The 17,980-nt window shown below is 48.9% G+C and overlaps 1 protein-coding gene across 1 annotated transcript in view; it reads left to right on the top strand.

Moving 5' to 3' along the window:
• Positions 1–17,980, top strand: part of LOC138488129 (complement factor B-like) — a 1,604,240-nt gene that overhangs the window by 575,587 nt on the left and 1,010,673 nt on the right. The window contains exon 6 of the mRNA XM_069614892.1: positions 13,583–13,722. Coding sequence (XP_069470993.1) covers positions 13,583–13,722 — 140 coding nt within the window. The remainder of the gene's footprint in view (positions 1–13,582; positions 13,723–17,980) is intronic.

Genomic DNA, 17,980 nt, shown 5'->3' with positions numbered 1-17,980 from the left:
ACACGTCCACCCCGACCAGGCACAACAGGAGGGAACAGAAGACAGCATTAAAACCCACAAGCTCAGCCCACAAGCCATCCAGACCAAAGGGACAGAGCCTGGGACTTCACCGGCCACTGGTGGAGTAAAGACAACAAATCCAACTGGGCATTGACATCCACATTGTGTAGTGAGGAAGGGAGGTCAACCGTGCAGCACCATGGTCAAAGATAAAGCTAAGAAGACGGGGCTCCAGTGTAAGATGAACCAGTATGCGGCAGGTGCTCTCCAACTCCCCATGACTCGGACGTAGAGCTGCAAGACTCTCAAATCTCCCTTCTTGACATAATGGGAGGCATAGGGGAATCTAGGTCCTCTATGCAGGATAAAATCGATGTCCTCTCAACAGACATGTCCTTTCTCCGGCAAGACATGCTGAACATGGCCTTGAGGATCGGGGAGGCAGAGCAGCGCATCTCGGACTCAAAGAACACAATTAAGAGAATGGATAAACAACTGACAGTGGTCACGCAGAAGCTCACACACCTGGAAAATACAGTGAAAGAAGAGCAAGGCGCAATAACGTTCATATCCTCGGAGTACCGGAAAAGGAAGAGGGGCCCAGCATGGAGCTCTTGTTGGAACAATGGCTAACGGAGCTAGATTTTTCTCTGTGGAAAGGGCACACCACATGCCGGCGGGTCGCCCCATCCAGGAGGCACCCCCCCCGCACCATAATAGCACGACCTCTGAACTACCGGGACGCTCTGCTGCAAATGGTGCGTGCCACCGGCCCCATCACGTATAATGGCTACCAGATTGGATTCTTTCCATATTATACCAAGGGAGGTAAGAGCATGCCAATCTTTTGAATCGGTCAAAAGGAAGATGCATTCACTCGGCATGAAGTACACTCTCTTCTTCCCGGAGCAATTCAAAGTCTACCACGAGAGAACAGTGCACCTTTTCAGCAACCCCAAAGGAGGCATGGTTATGGCTTGAAACTACCATTTTCTCATCACCTGGACATTAGCCACTGAAGGGGTGACCCAGACAAGAGCCAGACCCGGGTCATTCCCCAACGCTGTTCGAACCACATGCAGCAGAACCAACAGTTCCCTTAGAGTCCATGCTGTCGGCAGAGGGTAATGGATGATTTTGTGCCCCTAACAGCACCAGCCTACACTCTTGCAAAGACATTTGGGGTAAACAATTCTAGTGGCTTTAGAGCAGGAATGGAGGCTCGCACGGACAGCAACAGCGGGCAGCCCGCAGATGGTTGACTTGGTTCTTTCGCACCCGTTTGGTGTGGTGTGAGGGTGACAGGTGCGTCCGTTTGGGAGAAGTACAGTGTGGGATGCAGGGAAAGTTGGTCAACTGTTGTGGGCCTGATTTGGGCTGGATTTTGGTTCGCAAGGTACATAGCGTATAGGGACACTGAACTAGGGTGCGCATGAGGCGGGGAGAGCTAACGGGCGGCAGGGGTGGTAACGGAAGGGTGGGTGCTAGCCGGGCCTCATTAAGAGCTCCGTGGGACGCCTGGGCTTGAGCTACTATAGGCCCGTAATTTAAGCTCAAAGAGGCACAGACGACTTGACCGCTGTTGGAACCCCCCTAGAGCAGCTAGCAGGAATCTGGGAAGATTCGGAGCGCAGAGACCATAACTCTCCGCTCCCGAAACAACGCTGTGGAAACGCTCGAGGCCAAGATGGCAGCACTGTGAAGATGCTACGGGGGAGGAGTTGGCTATCTACTTGCCGTGGGTCCCTTTCTGCAGTCCTCAGACTGTCCGGTAGCCACCAGCTGAAGGCTCCTGAGCCCAAGCCCAACAGATACTGGGCAATCAAAATCCTGGTCCGTGGCAACCCGCTGCTGCAAAGTGGTTAGCACTCTCGAGCCTACCTGAGAAGCCCGGGTAGACCCAGCATGCAATTTCCCCCAACACCACAGCTGGGGAGTGAGGAGCGCTGACGGGGGCCCCACTGAAGGGAAGGAAGCAACAGACACAACAGCCATCCGCAATGGTGGGGGTCCCGCAGATGAGTGGGGCCATCACTCACAGGCTCACCCACGGAAGTCTCATTGGATGGGAGACCCCCATCCTCCCTCCCCCCGTTTTCCGTGCTGAGAAGAGAGGCAGCCGCAGCATTAGCAAGACCCCAGTGGAGCCCCGACCCGCTTGCCATCCGAGAGTCTGGGGCAAGGAGTAAGACAAGATAACGCAGCACCAATGGTAAGGACTGGGGGTGCGGCGGCAGTGGGCTGGGGCCCTCCCCCCTCCCATACACCTCACTCAATCAATACACACAGAGCTCACATGTCCTACAGAGGACCGCACTACAGTGGAAGCCACCAAAGGCCCCATGAAGAAAAGGACCCTCCACTCGGCCAGCAAAGGGCTTATAAGCGGAACCTAAATTCCAATACGGCACTTAGCCCCACTTCACCATGCCTGGCACAACCACGCAGGAGGACACGCAGCTCTCATCCCGCTCTCCTATATAGATTCTCCCCTACACGAACCAGGCGGCCTGACTGTCTGGGAAAGAAGATAGCAATACCACTGCAGGGGCATAAGATCCCGGAACTCCACGAAACTACCACGTGGCCCAGGCAATCCCTGGGGACATAAAAGTGCTGGGACACTAACTGAAATTGGTAACCCTGCACCTCCCGAGCTTTCGCCCTTCCCTTCTGGCTCTCATCATCTGGTCCTTACACTAAAATGGCAAAGCACAAGCCCCCGAAATCGACAGACGTAGCTAGCATGCTACACCTCCAGGAGAAGCCCAGGAAAGCAGACCCAAGCCGAGTCCAGGCCATGTCACCTGAAAGATCCCAGGGCCAATAGGTCACAAAGGACGATATTCAAGGCCTGTTAGCAGACATCAAAATGGAGTGGCTGGACAACCGTATGGAAGAGGTGGAACACAGGGTTAGCGAAACAGAGGATCATGTCCTAGAACACTCGACACAAATTACTGAATTGCAGTGGAAACTGCAAACCCTAGAAGAAAACAGCAAGAGCATGCACCGTAAGTAGGAGGACTTGGAAAACAGGGCCCGCAGTAATAACATCCGCATTAGAGGGGTTCCCGCCTCAGTATCAGAGCAAGCCCTGCCGACCTATATTGGCAATCTCTTCCAAACCCTCCTCCCCGATTGTGATAAATCGCTACTTATGCTTGATCGCACCCATAGACTGCTAAGCCATAGAGGCCCATCCACAACAGACACCCCGGAAGTAATTACCAGGGTTCATTTATTTTCTACGAAGCAGGAGATCATGTCGAGCCGCACACAGGGGGAACTGACATAGCAAGGGGATTCTATACAAATCTTCCAGGACCTGGCACCCACTACAGTTCAGCGACGAAGGGCCATGAGGCCGCTGACGACCTTCCTCCAGGACCAAAAAATCAAATAATGGTGGCTCTTCCCAGCTACGCTTCAATTCTCGTTCAAGGGACAGACATGTATAATCCACTCCCTAGAGGAGGAAGGAGGGATTATGGGAGGGGAAGCATAGACCCTAGAAGAGGACCTGACATACCCATCCCCGGACAAGGTGCAAAGCTTAACCCCGAAATCGCAGCAAAACCGTTGGATGAAGGCCTACAGGAGGGAAAGCAGCCTGCCATGTAAGACAAGTATGAAGCAATCTGGTCTCTGTGCTGGGACACACGCTCTCGGCGCCCGGGCTTCCCACGGTATGCCCCAGCCGAGTGAATGGACACACGCTACGGCACAAGGCCCTCTGGGCCTAGTTTGGTTAAGTTTTAGTTTTTTTTGGTTGGGCCCCTTCTTGGCCCCTTAAATTGGCTTCCCACGTTTGGACCCGATTTAGTTAAAGTTAAAACCTGGTTGCAGCGGAATCGAATCCGCAGCCCAGCACTAGGAGACAACCCCCTCCATCTCCCCCACCTAACGGCTGATGGAGAACAGCAAGATGCCCCCGCGCCACACATGAAGCTGCGCTGTATCTCACTAAAAGTTAGAGGCTTGAATTTCCCCGAAAAACGCATGAAGGACCTCCAGGGCTCAGTGGTATTCCTCCAGGAGATGCACTTGCATTTGGAAGACTTCACAGCTGCGAGGGCAAGCATTCCCGATACATTACCTGGTGTCTGGAAACAGTAAGAGAGGGGGCACATTGATTTTACTAGCGAGAGGAACCCCTTTTAGGGAACAAGAGGTCCTGCGAAGCCCAGAAGGCAGATACATTGCAATAAAAGGTGACCTCTAGGCCAGCTACACATGCTAATAGCCATCTATGCCCCGAATGAGGACCAAGAAGTCTTCTACACAGAAATGGAATCAGCGATCCTCCCCTTTATTGAGGGTCAAGTGGTCATAAGAGGGGACTTTAATGGGGTCCCAAATCCCCTGATGGACAAATCTGGCCCCCCTGAGCCTAGAGACTTCAAAATTGCAACAAGCCTCTGCCATCTATTTAAGACCCTGGGGGTCGTAGATACCTGGCGGGTTCCCCATCCAAAAACCTCAGACTTCTCATTCTTCTCGCATATCCACCGCTCCTCTTCACGGATAGACCTGATCCTGGCCATTCCACAATTGCTCTCGTTCACGGTGAAGTAGAGACAGGCACAAGGGTCCTGTTCGACCACGTGCCAATACTGTTGATGGCCCAGTTCGTTCTTCGACCCTGACCCCCAGACAAACCCTGACCCCCAGACAAACCATGATGGGCTTTACGAACCGATGCTGCATGATATGGCGGTGCGGGACGCCATAACCAAAGCAATTGACAACTATTTCAAAGAGAACCCACCGGTCCTCATCTCCACAGTGAGAAGATGGGAAGCCATGAAAGCAGTGATCAAGGGGGAACTTATTACTCAGGCAGCGTTATATAAGAATTCTGTATTGGGGCCCTAGGTGTGGAACCGTCCATGCTAAGCTCTGTTACTTGTTATGGTGTCCTTTTGTCTAGTGCAAGGTCACAGGATGTGTTTTTGAGGTGAAGCCCACACCTCCTTTGTTGTATGATCAAATAATGGTCCCAGTTATGGTCAGTTATGGTCAGCCGACAGGTGTTTCGACCCGTGGGTCTTTATCAAGGCTAGTTATGATGGATAGATGCCCTCTATGGGGTCCTGGGATGAATGTGCGTGGTCAGTCCTGTCAGTGACAGTTGAGCTCCTCTTTGGGCCCTGTATTCAATGATAATGGTGTCAGTGCATCCTCGGTCGAACCATGAGCCCACGCAACAAACAATCTGATGAATACAAATTTTCTCTTTGCACTTATCACCAAATAAACGATGTGGAAAATCTATTTCTGGTAAAACAAACAAACCGTGAGGTATCCAGGATATTCCTTGAGCGTTATTAAGAAAGGCGCTCCAGAGGAAGCAGCAGCTGGAAAAAAAGGTATCGGAAGCAGAGACTCTCCATAAGAGGAAATGGTCACATAGGGCAGTCAAGCAGCTGACACTGGCGCACACGAAACTAGAGGCCCACTATGCTGAGGATACTGCCCAGATCCTGATTAGGACCAAACAAAGCTATTATGCGAACGGCAATAAATCTAACAGATTTCTGGTCAGCAAATTAGCGAAAACCCGTTGGCGAAACCCTATCACCGTCCTAAGGGGTGCGGAAGGCTCAATCCTATATGGGGAAGAAGCAAAATTGAAGGCAGCTACATCTCATCTTGCCGACACGCTGTCAGCCTCCCCCGATCACAATCACAACAGGAACGATTCGTAGCATCCGCCAAACTCGCATCCTGTTTTAAGCAAACAAGTCTTCTTTGGAGGGCCCTATTACAGCTGAAGAGATCAAGGAAGTGCTCAAAACCCTGCGACCAAGAGCCACAGGCCCCGACGACTTTCCAAACAAAATTCTTTCAACTTTTCCGTTCTTTCCTTTTGAGCCCGATGACCGAACTATTCAACTCATTCCGAGTCACGGGCACCATAACTCCGTCTATGCAAGAGTCCACTACGATCATGCTCCTGAAACCCGGAAAATACCCAAAGGAGTGTTGTTCATACAGGCCTATATCTCTACTGAACGTGGATGCAAATGTCTACTCGAAAGTGCTAGCGAACAGGCTGGCACTGGTCCTGTCAACATCATAGACCCGGGCCAAACAGGCTTTATCAGGGGGAGAAGCACAGGGGATAATATTCAACGGGCCCTCAATCTCTTCGAGGTGGCCGCCCAGGAGCAGCAGAAACTGGCGGTTCTAACTTTGGATGCTACTAAAGCCTTTGATAAAGTGGACTGGAACTTCATGTGACTCACCCTAGAAGCCTTCCAGTTTGGTCCCTGTATTTCACAGGATGTTGCTCGCCAACTACCAAGCCCCTAAGACATCCCTGAGAGTGAACCAAAAACATTCGGCCCTGATCTCGCTCTCGTGTGGGACGAGACAGGGTTGCCCACTCTCCCCACTGATCTTTGCCCTCTTGATGGAACCGTTCGCCCAGAGAATCCGCTTGAATGATAGATAGCGGGATGGACATCAAGGGTGAGCAATTTAAAATCTCTCTCTATGAGGATGACGTGATGATTTCCATCACCGCCTGTGAGTCTTCTCTCCCCGCTGTCCTGGAGGAATTAAAAGCCTCTGAGGAGGTGGCAGGGTTTGCTGTGAACTATTCTAAATCGGAGGCACTCCGAGTGAACTTAGGCTCAGACCGCATGGCAAGCCTCCAAAAGCAATGCCCACTGAAATGGGGCACCACATCCTGATTCTACCTTGGGGTACACATTACCGCAGACCGGAAACAGCTATATGCTGCAAATTCCCCCCACCCCCCACCGCCCTTTGCAAGGAACTCGAAGTGGATCTGCAACGTTGGGAGCATCAGGAAATCTCCCTGCTAGGCAGAGTCACAGCTTGTAAGATGAATCTTCTGCCACGTTCCTATATCTCTGCTCAGCCCTGCCTGTCCTCCTCCCAAAACAACCACTGGAGAGGCTGCAAAAGAGGCTTTAGAAATTCGTGTAGAAAGGGAGCAGAGCTAGAATCCTGTTGAAAGTCATGAGGGGAACGGTCAAATGGGGGAGCATGGGTCTTCCTAACCTCACAAATTACTACATAGCAGCTCAGCTAACTAACGCCACGGCCTGGGTGGACCAGACGATCCCCCCGAAATGGATGCATATTGAACAGGCTAAATGTCCACTCCAGCTTCACACCCCAGACACGACTCGCAGTCGTTGACCGGCAATCCTATCACCCACCAGAACTATGCTAGACACCTGGACATGGGCTCTGCGCAGAAATAAACTGTCCTGGGGCATAAGCCCTCTCTCCCCTATTCTCCGGAACCCAGTCTTCTCCCTGAGGATGGATACAGCAAGTTTTAGCAGATGGACTCAGGGGGGTCTTGGGACTCTCTCACAGCTGTTCAATAATGGCACCCCACTCTACTTTGAAGAATCCAAGAGCTGCTTTCACCTAACAGAAACAGAGAGGTTTACTAATGCCCAGATTATGCACTGGATTGCAATGCCTGCGGTCTGACAGGGAGCCAGACGGGACATTCACTCTCTTGAATATTCGCTACAGGAAAGCCCCCACCGGGGTGCTGATTACAAAGCTATACAGACTGCCGCAGGTGGACATGCTGATGACCAAACCGATATACATGGCCAGGTCGGAAGCAGACCTAGGGCATCCCATTGGGGACAAAACATGGGTGGACATTTGGACAAGGATCAACTCCGCCTCAAGATTCATCACTAATGAAGAATGCGCACTGAAACTCCGCCACCGCTGGTAATACCCTCCGGAGCCGCTGCATCATTTCCAAACGTCCATAGACCCGAACTGTTGGAGACAATGTGGCGCACGGGGTACCTTTTTCCATATGTGTTGGGAATGCCCTAAGGCGCAGGCCTTCTGGGAAAAGATCATACACATCATTGATGACATAACCCACCGCAAGCTGCCCATGGACCCGGAGGTGATTCTACTCAGAGTGGCAAGATCGCAGTTCTACCCCAAAACAGGTCAGACTTTCAAACTGCTCACACAGCTGCTGTTATCGGCCAGGATAACTGTGACCCGCAAGTGGAAAACACTGAAAGGCCCCTTAGTGCCCTTATGGTGGATAAAGGTCTGGGAGATCCTTGTAGCCGAAAAGGTCACCGCGGCAAAGGAAGGAGCATTGAACCGCTTCACTGACTGTTGGACCCCACTCCTAGAATACCATAGCCAGTTCCAAGCATTAACCTTTAAGCCACAGCTGGCAAAAAGGTGTCCCAAGTTCTTAGAGACCCTTGCCCGCCCTCCAGTGGTGATAGATGCATGGACTTCGAACTTTTGGGGGGTGTATGGATGGGAGACACGGGAGGAAGATTGTGTATTCCAATGTATGTTGCTCGTTGTAGGGACAGATTTGTCTCATGTGCTTACCTGTTTATATATGCTCCCACCAGAAATAAAGTTGTTAAAAAAAAAAAAAGGTTGGTCCTAGAGTTCCTCAGTATGCTGTTACCGGACATTGTATTTCTTACTGAGACTCATTTAGCAGGAACAGAGTGTAAATTCTTTCTCAAATCCAACTACAGGGTGGCTTTCCACACCGGTTTTTCTAGGGGCTTCAGGGGGACGCTCATACTCCTGCATAAGAGGGTCCCATTCCAGCTCACAGAGGTGAGGTGTGACCCCAGGGGAGCTATATTCTGGCAAAGGTGAGTTATAGGGTGACACTTGGGGAATGGTAGCGGTATATGCACCCCCACCGCTCACATCCGATCTCCTAGTGGTGCTTCAGGAGCTCATGCTTCCAAACCACGTGGATGTTTGGATACTGGGGGCAAACTTTAATGAGGTGATGGACCGGGGCTTAGACAGGACATATGCAGGTACCAGGAATCTGGTGTCCTGTATCAAACTGCACTCTTTCACCGAGGCTTTGGGGTGAGTGGATGCATGGAGATGGCTGCATTCAATGAGAGGGGCTACTCCTTATCTGGGGTACACGCATCTATGTCAAGAATTCACTACTTTTTTGTCCCAATGAACATGACCCATCAGCTACTATCTGCCAAATATTTGGCCAGAGAGATATCAGACCACTCAGAATGGGATAAAAAAGCCCAAAGAGATCTGGCGCCTCAACACTTATTACGTGGGGGACCCTGAATATGTGGATGGCCTGGCGGCTAAAACCGTGGAAGTACTTCGAAATAAACACGGGGGCGGTTGACAGCCCAGTCACACTTTGGGAGGGGTATAAGGCCTTGTTACGGGGGGCGCTTTCAATGGTGGCAGCTAAGTGTAGCTGGAGGAGGCAGAGAGGGAAGTGCAACAAGCGGAGGAGGACTTTCTCTCCTCAGGTTCACAGAAGGCCAAGCTGACACGAGTTACAGAGCAAGAAACACTGAGTAATTTGGCACTAGACAATGCCAGGGAAGCACACTGGGCCAGACAAAGTCAAATCCATGAAACCGGGGATAAAGGGGGGAAAATGTTGGCCTGGCTTGAAAGGAGAGGTAGAGGGACTGGATACGTGTGTGCCTTATGGGACACCCAAGGGTAGGAAATGGCTATAGCCGAGGCCTTTGCGCAATACTACGAAGCGATATATAGCTCCAGGAATGGGAACCGTGAGGTGGCCGGACCGGACGCACTAGATCAGGTGCCTCTCACAAAGCTCTTCGCTCAACAATCTCTGGGCTTGGAGGCAGACATCTCAGAGGATGAAATTTCAGCAGCAATCGCACAGCTACAGATGGGTAAAGTGCCAGGGCCCAACGGATTCCCGATAGAAACATGGAAGTGGCTGCGGGAGAAAGTAATCGCTCCTCTGCATATTTTCTTTTTACAGTGCAGACAAGATGAGGGTCTGCCACCCGACCTCAGGCTGGCTAGCATAGTGGTTCTCCCAAAGCCTGGCAAATCCCCGGAACAGTGTGCCTCATACAGGCCAATTTCCTTATTAAATGGGGAGCTAAGATCCTGGCTCGAGTACTGGCCAAATGCTTGTTGGGGGTGATCGGCTTGCTAATACATCGGGACCAATGTGGGTTCATCCCTTCCAGATGCACACGAAGGAACCTGCGCTGAGTACAGCTCTCTATAGCTCTCTATTGCTGTGGCAGCCGAAATACCAGACACATTAGCACTCCTTACCATAGACGTTGAGAAGGCGTTTGATTCTGTGCGATGGGACTCGCTTTGGGAAATTATGGGTCACATGGGATTTGGGGGAAACTTCCTGGCCTGGGTTCGCTTGCTGTACACCTCCACCACTAAGGTGATTAGAGTAAACAGGGTCACCTCTCGAGCCTTTGAACTAGGACGAGGCATGCGGCAGGGATGCCCACTTTCACCCTTGCTGTTTTCTCCGGCAATAGAACCACTAGTGATACAGCTCTGGGAAAGCCCGGAATGGGAGGGATTTAAATGGCCCTGGGGTGGGGAAGACAGGGTCTCACTCTATGCATACGATCTCCTAATATACATGACTAATCCAAAGGTCTTGTGCCCGGTTGTGACTGGAATACTACAGGCATACCAAAGCTTAAGGGGGTTTAAAATAAATTGGCAAAAATCTGTCCTCTTCTCAGTGCAGGGAGAAGTAACATTGCTCCCCCAGGAAGGCCATACACAATTGCAGCTTCAGGCTTTAAATATCTGGGTGTTCACCTTAGCCCATGCCTATCCGACTTCATCCAGCTCAATCTCACCCCAGTGGTGAACAAGTCTGCACAGGATATCAGACACTGGCAATTCCTCCCACTAATCCTGCTGGGCAAAGCAGCCCTATTCAAGATGTTGACGCTACCTACATTTCTCTACATCCTGCAGAACGCCATGCTCCCGATCCCAAAGAAGGTTTTTGGAGAAATTGTAGGATCCTTGAGGGTGCTCTTATGGGGGGAAACAACCCCGGGTGGCACTAAGGACGCTGCAATGGTCAGTATGGGAAGGGGGCATAGGCTTACCCAACTTGCGTAAGTATTACTGGGCAGCCCAGCTGGGGGTAGTGAATGACTGGGTGCACAGGGACCTGTCACTCCCACACATTATAGCAGAACGCAAAAGAATGATAGGCTGGACACCCACACAGGTACTATATGGGGGGATAAGATACACGCAGACTCTCCCAGGCCCAATGCGGCACATATGCCAAGTGTGGATGGAGCTGCACCAGGACATGGGGTAGGGCAGAAAACCGACTATTGACCAGTCCATTTGGCATAATGTGCACCTGATGGAGCTGCTGCAGATGGGGTATTTTGAGGGCTAGGCAGCAAAAGGAATAGACACCTTGGCGGATATAACCTTCGGCCGTTTCAAGAGCTGCAAGGGCAATATGGCCTGCCAACAGGGGAGTTATTCCATTACATGCAAATGATTCATGCCATATGAAAGCCGAATTTCCCTCTCTGGGGGAAGTCCCAAGTAATTCCCCACTGGAGGCTAATCTGTTCTCAGCGGGCATCCCAGCCAAGGTTACGTCAATATTATATCAAGTGCTTATGGCATTTCGGACCACAGAGCTCACCCGCCTGAGGGAGGAATTGGAGCGCGACCTGTGAAGGTTGGAACAGAGGAATGGGTGGAGACCATAAAGTTCCCAAGGGAGGTGGGAATAGTGGCTTGGCTGCGGCAAATACAATTCAAGATCCTCCATAAAGTGTACTACTCCCTTACGGCACTGACCAGATGGGGGAGGGTAGACAGTGACACATGTCTTAGATGTGGTAGGGAAGGAGGTACATTCTATCACACACTCTAGAAATGTGCTCAGATTCAAGACTTCTGGAGGAAATGTACACATAAACTGTCCACTGTAATGGGTGCTCACGTCCCTTTGGAGCCAAAATTGGCATTGCTGGAGATATGGGTTTATGAAACATGAGAAAATATTCCTGGATGTAGCACTGGGCCTTGCTAAGAGACTGATTGCAGCATCCTCGGGCTCTGCAGAGCGCCTGATATTCAGCCAGTGGACTGCGGAACAGGACCGTTGTTTGGCTTTGGAAAGGAGAGTGTATAGGGCTAGGGGCTGTCCCAGGAAATTCATGAAGATATGGGGGAAGTGGGGTGGAGATGGCTGAGGCACTTGACAATATGAACCACCCCAACTGTGGATCTTCTCGATGTCAATGTAATTTGCTAGCACCCCATGTTAGTTGCGCTCCCACGTTAATGCTAAAACTGTTTAATGGAATCTACTGTATTATGCTCAAGTCGTACCTATGCTTGTGTTTGTTCTGTTCCTTTATGAAAATAATAAAGAGATTGATTAAATAAAATGGGAGAGGAAGAGATAGGAGGGAGAAGCAAGACCATATGGGTGTCCATAGGTCTAGTGAGGGAACGACAAAGAGGATGTCGGCGAGAGTCTGTCTGGAGGTAGCACTGATGTACATGCCAGCGATAGGGAGGACTGGGTTGGAGACCAGGATATCCCTCTTGAATTTCTTCCTTCCAGACTTAGTGAGAGGGACAGGATAGGAGATAGAGTAGCAGTTAGAGAAGATGGGAGAGAGGGAAAAGTCCCATATGGGGTGCAAAGAGGAAAGTGGAGGAGGAGTAAGTGAAGGAGAGATACAGCCCAATGCTGCAGACACAGGCAGCGCAGATGGGGGTGTGGGGGACACATAGTAGGGAACACACAGGAGGAGTAGGCACACAACCGTACAACTGTACCCCCAGCAGGAGTGGGGACCTAGAGAATGGAAGAGAGCCTACTGGAGCACAGTTTACAGTACAACAGTAACCACAATGCAAAATCACCCAGATTCAATTTTCCTAAAAAGAGGGGAAAAGGCCTAGTTATAAACACAGCACCAATGCAAAGGTCACATTCCAGAGGAAATGTGAGGGGTAGTGAAACAATGCAATTAACTGAGGTGCTAAAGGGTGGTGTGGTATTGAAATAGGAATATTTTGAAGAGTGGGTCAGTTTATTAGAGTGCAGTGATTGCTACCCCCCCCCCTGACTGCACCGCACCTACCTGGTTGGTTGCAGCAGGTTGACGGCTGCAGGCTTCCTGCTTCCCTGGCTGACACCGCTGGATACGATCCGGACCTGCTTCTGAAGGGCCTGCCCTTTGCCTTGGGGTCCTTAGCTGCAGGTGGCTGCGACAGGCTGTCAGGCTGCCCTGGGAAGAAGTAGTGAGAGGGCCTAGTGTCCAATCAAGACAGGGAGCGGGCACATGGAGGCAGCATGCGAGGAACAAGGGGTCGGGGGAGGCAGAGGAGCATGGGTGCGAAGCAGCAGAAAATTACAGCATTTACTTTAACAACCGGTTCAGGTGCAATTATTCAGAAAAACACAGTCGAGTACAGAGTTAACACTACAAGTTAATAACTGCAATTATTCTGTCAATCCAATGCAGGCACAATTAGTATTAGAACCACAGGTGGAATACGTTAACACAAGCAGAGCGCTCGAAATTACTGCAATCATTCTTACAATCCGATGCAGGCACAATTAATGTTGAAACCACAGTGAAATAAAGTTAACACGAGCAGAGCACTCGGTGCAGCATCACCGTGTGCTCCAAGGCCCACATTCTTGCCATGCACAAATTTCAATGTAAAAATGGCTACTGACTGTACAATATTAGCATTTAATTTTATAATTGTTGTTTCTTTTTCATAGTCCAACAGTCTGATGATTTGTCCCTGAACCCTCTAGCAGGCAAAAGCCACAAGATTTTCTTTGTAGTTGAAGCTTCAGCCAATGTTGGTCAAGAGAACTTTGGCAAGGGCCTGAATTTTGTCAAGAAAGTTATTGAAAAGGTAAGATTATTGTTGGTATCAAGATGGCTAGAATCTGAAATGCACACTGTTACCAGTTTTACTAATGCACACAGAAATAATACATGCTAATGTTTGCAGGATGTCTTGTTGGAATTGTGCGGTGGGGTTAAGATATGTCGAGATATGTTCAAACCTCTAAGGGGGCATTTTACCATACCATGTTTAGTTTTCTTGGGACAATTGTTCATAGCTTTGCAACTAAATTTAGTGAAAGGAAATGGCCAATCCACAACACTCATCACTTGATGTGCAGTAGTTTCCTCTTTTAAAATTTGTGTGACTGGGTAAAGCTTGAGGTACACTGCAATTTGATGGTAGAAATAGATTCATATGATTTGTATGAAAAACAAAAAACAATGGAGAAAAGTCCCTTAAAACTGTAAATGCATTTCAGTTTTCAAAATCAAAAATACCCACAAAAACAACAGGGTTGAAGACGTTAGAGTATATGGGAGAGGGGGAGGGGGAACGTGGGAGTCTGTGGGAGTTTAAGATAGGAAACCCCTCCATTGAAACAAGGGAGCTGAGTAGTCAAAGAGGATACGGTATCAGGTAATATTATCCCCATATATATGGTCGTCGTAAATAATATCGCCGGGAAAAGGTTGCAGCGATATTACATGGGTGACCATATATATGGGGACAGGGGCTAAAAAAAAAATGTAAAAAAATACATGTTCCATGCAATAATGTCGCCACAAAAAACGGCCATTTTTCCGCGATATTTGTGGCGACATTATTACATGGAACCGAGGATACATTGCAGTTTTTTTCTTCCTGAAAGCACACCTAGATCAGCTAAAAACACAAGAAAACTAAAGGAAGAGTTTACGTGAATCAAGGAAAAGAATTGTGGAGCGGGGTGTGAGAAACCTAAGGTGTTTCACCCACTACTCCCCAGAGATCTGTCATCCAGGTGGCCAGGACACGGCCATCGCTTTTGGATCCAGTTCCTGGGGTTGGACCAGTGCAGGAGGATCATCTGGGTGAGGGGTCGTCGGGGAGTGAGACACTGGATGGCGAGAAGTGGTATCCCCTTCCCTGTAACTCCTTTACCCCATCCTATTAGGTAGGATTCTTAGGAACTCAACCCCCCCCCTTCACAACACAAACACTTTCTCACAGAGAGCCCCCTATGAGAGAAAACGTACTAAGACCCAAGCCGTATACCTGACGTGTCCCAATACAATGGACATGCAAGGTCAGGCAATTACTGATCATCATGCACACCTGACTTCCATTACACTTCCCCACACGGAAAAAAGGCAGAGCATGAGAGCACACTCTGAGCGAGGCAAAGCGCATGAGGAAACAGCGCTTCCAAGATGGCAGTTTAACACGAGGTGGAAGACAGAAAAACCAAAGGGGAATACAAGGATGGAAGGTCCCTTGACCTTTTCAACAAGGAACCTTGACTTTCATGAAACCTCAATAATAGAAAGTGTAAGACCAGGAAACCAGGCTGAGGAATCCGGCATTGTGTGTCAGAGGTACCCGGGCCCTCCAGTGTTGATAATCAAGGCGGGGAGAATCGCCAGCTGCCGTGGTACTGTCCTTGGCACCAACAAGAAAGCAGCGTCAGTGAAATCTACACAGCCGGTGAGTTTGGGAGACTGATACAAGACTGGTCTGTTTTGCAGCCAAGGTTGCAAGCAGCAACACTGTATGGCGAACGCTGGATCTGAGAACATTGAGTGAAACACATGTGATAACCAACGCGAGTAAAGTTGAACTGCACATGAATGATTGAACTTTGAAGCCAAAATATATGAAACCTTTGACAGAGTGGTCCAGCACTGTAAGCATGCTCAATCGAAGGTCTCTGTAAGGTGTCTAGCTGAGAGTTAACTAAAGTGAAAGTGTGGCAAAGGATTGTGAATCGAAGTGATGCTGCAATGGGTCAAGCAAAATCCTGTGCACAATCGAAAGACTTTGATATTGATACAGTAAAGAAAGTTGATGGCAAAGTAGGTATTGTTGGTCCGAGCCCGGCAGTGGGAGACTGATCGAAGATTTTGTGCTAGAACTGATCTAAGCCCAGCAGAGGGGGATTCAGGGTGAACCGTGAGCCACCCGAGTAATTGGATATGTGGAAAGCCTAAAAAATTGTGTGTATGTTAAAAACCGACTTTGTGTTAAAGTGGATCTGAGCCAGGCGGAGGGGGATCCGAGGTGAACAGTAAATCACCTGAGAAAAGTATACATAGGAGAATCCTGAGTGTAAAAGAACTTTGTTGTATTTTTGTTGCATCAGGCCCTCTCAAAGAAGAGACTTTTGAACAGCAAAGAGACTTTAGTAAAGAAGGCTGTAATGTTGGAGTTCTGAACTGCACCCTCGTGGTAGAGAAGCCAGAGACTGGGCTAAGCTTGAGTGTGCTGCCTTATCCCGTGCTGAAAACGTGGGTAAGGGAAACCAACGGCTTGAATATCATCACATATTTCTTGAACACTTTTCTTTTGCATAACATTGTTTCCAACACTATTTGTATTTATAAGTAAGGATTGGCAAAAGATTTATTAGTATAGGCCCTTTTATTTTGACAAGACACCACTAGGACTGTTTTATTATTATTTTATGGTCGTAGCTTGCTCCTGTCTTTAGATGTAGGATTAGAGGATTAGATAGGCGTTTTTCAAACCCAGTTAAGGTTCAATAAACACCTGTGGTCACTTGTGTCAGTCTTACTGTTGATACCATGCCTTCCTTACAGGGGTTTCACATGTGGTGCAACAAGGACACCTTTAATACTGGGTCCTTCTGTAGTGGTAGAGAAAAGTGGCACACCAACCTAGGATACTCAGAACACCTACAGAGATCTCCCACAGTAGATGTGATTGGGGGTCATAGACTGTGGGCATCATCTACCACATTTCCCTGAAGCTTCAGCTAAACTTTAGGGAGAGAATAATTCAGTTCATGTCAAAGCATTGTAAGCGATTCAGCGAATAAGAAGTTAGAAGTGGATACTTCCATGACAAAGAATTATGGGAGCCAGTATGTCCCCCTTTTATTCTTGCTCACCTGTGTAGTAGTACCAGGAGCTGACTATCTTTCTCATATCCAGCATCCACAGCCCAGCCATGCCCACAGGTACAACAGTATCATTATGTTATGGTAGTATTGACAAATCCAAGAAACTATTGATGCAGTTGTAAATTTCAAACATCTATTAACACATGTCAGGACATATTTGGAAAAATAATTACAACAGAAAGCCCCTGCGGGGTAACTGCATGAATATGTAGGTTACCTTAGAGATCCTTTCTGGATAAAATACACTATTTTAAACGTGTAGGATCTGTACACAAGTGCTTTGTTGCAGCCAATGGAGTATGCCAATTTTTTATACAAAAATATTTTTATTCAAATGTATTCAAAACTGATGGTTTATAAAAAAAATAAATGAAATATTGTTCTGTCTTCTTGCCTTGGAGTTCACATCATCAATGTAGTTGTACTAATACATTTTCTTTTAATTTGTATACTGCAGAGATTATTTTTGCTATCTCGTTATTAAATTATATCACACACCTTCACCAACAACTGTCAAAAAACAGAAATATTTATATCACCATGGTGGACTGGGTATGTAACATACATTGGTTTCTAGAACAGCTCCCTTGTAAATCATAACCATAAAACCCTGTACATTGGATCTATTTCAAGTTAATTTAATTATTGAAATACTTAATTTATGATGTATCAGAATATATTAAACAAAACAAGTTATTCCTGGTTGCCGCTCTTTTTCCCCACTTCGCAAGCCCCACCCACCTGGTGCCTTTCTGGTTGCCGCTCCTTTTCCCTACTTAAGGAGCCCTCCAGCCTCTTCCTTTGCAGATGGGGAACAGATGCAAGTGGATCTAGGTCACCGGGCCTAAGCACCACCCATCTTCTTAGCTCTGCCTCTGCGCCCGAAGCGAAGGGCAGACAAAGAAAAGGGCAATTCCTTTTTTGGATCTGTTTCAGACCAAGAGGATCCAGGGCCTGTACCCCTGCTCAGACAGCAGGTAAGCATGCACCAACATGTGCTTACTCCCTCTGTCCCCACAGGCCATCCCCACCCCTCTGGTCCCCCGTGATGTTCCCTTGTGCCCCCCCCCCCCTTCTCGCACAAGGGTGTTGCCTGTTTTGCTTGATTCTCCTACCCTGTTCCCCCTCACCCCCTCCAGCCTACTTCTGCAGGAGTCTGTCCTGATACATTCTGGTTTCACCATCACCGTCTTGTGGCCATTG

The sequence above is a fragment of the Ambystoma mexicanum genome, chromosome 9 (genome assembly GCF_040938575.1).
Source record: "Ambystoma mexicanum isolate Mex_15411 chromosome 9, UKY_AmexF1_1, whole genome shotgun sequence".
In the NCBI taxonomy this organism is placed as follows: domain Eukaryota; kingdom Metazoa; phylum Chordata; class Amphibia; order Caudata; family Ambystomatidae; genus Ambystoma; species Ambystoma mexicanum.
Note: the sequence above shows the minus strand (reverse complement) of the source record. Positions and strands in the feature narration are given on the sequence as shown.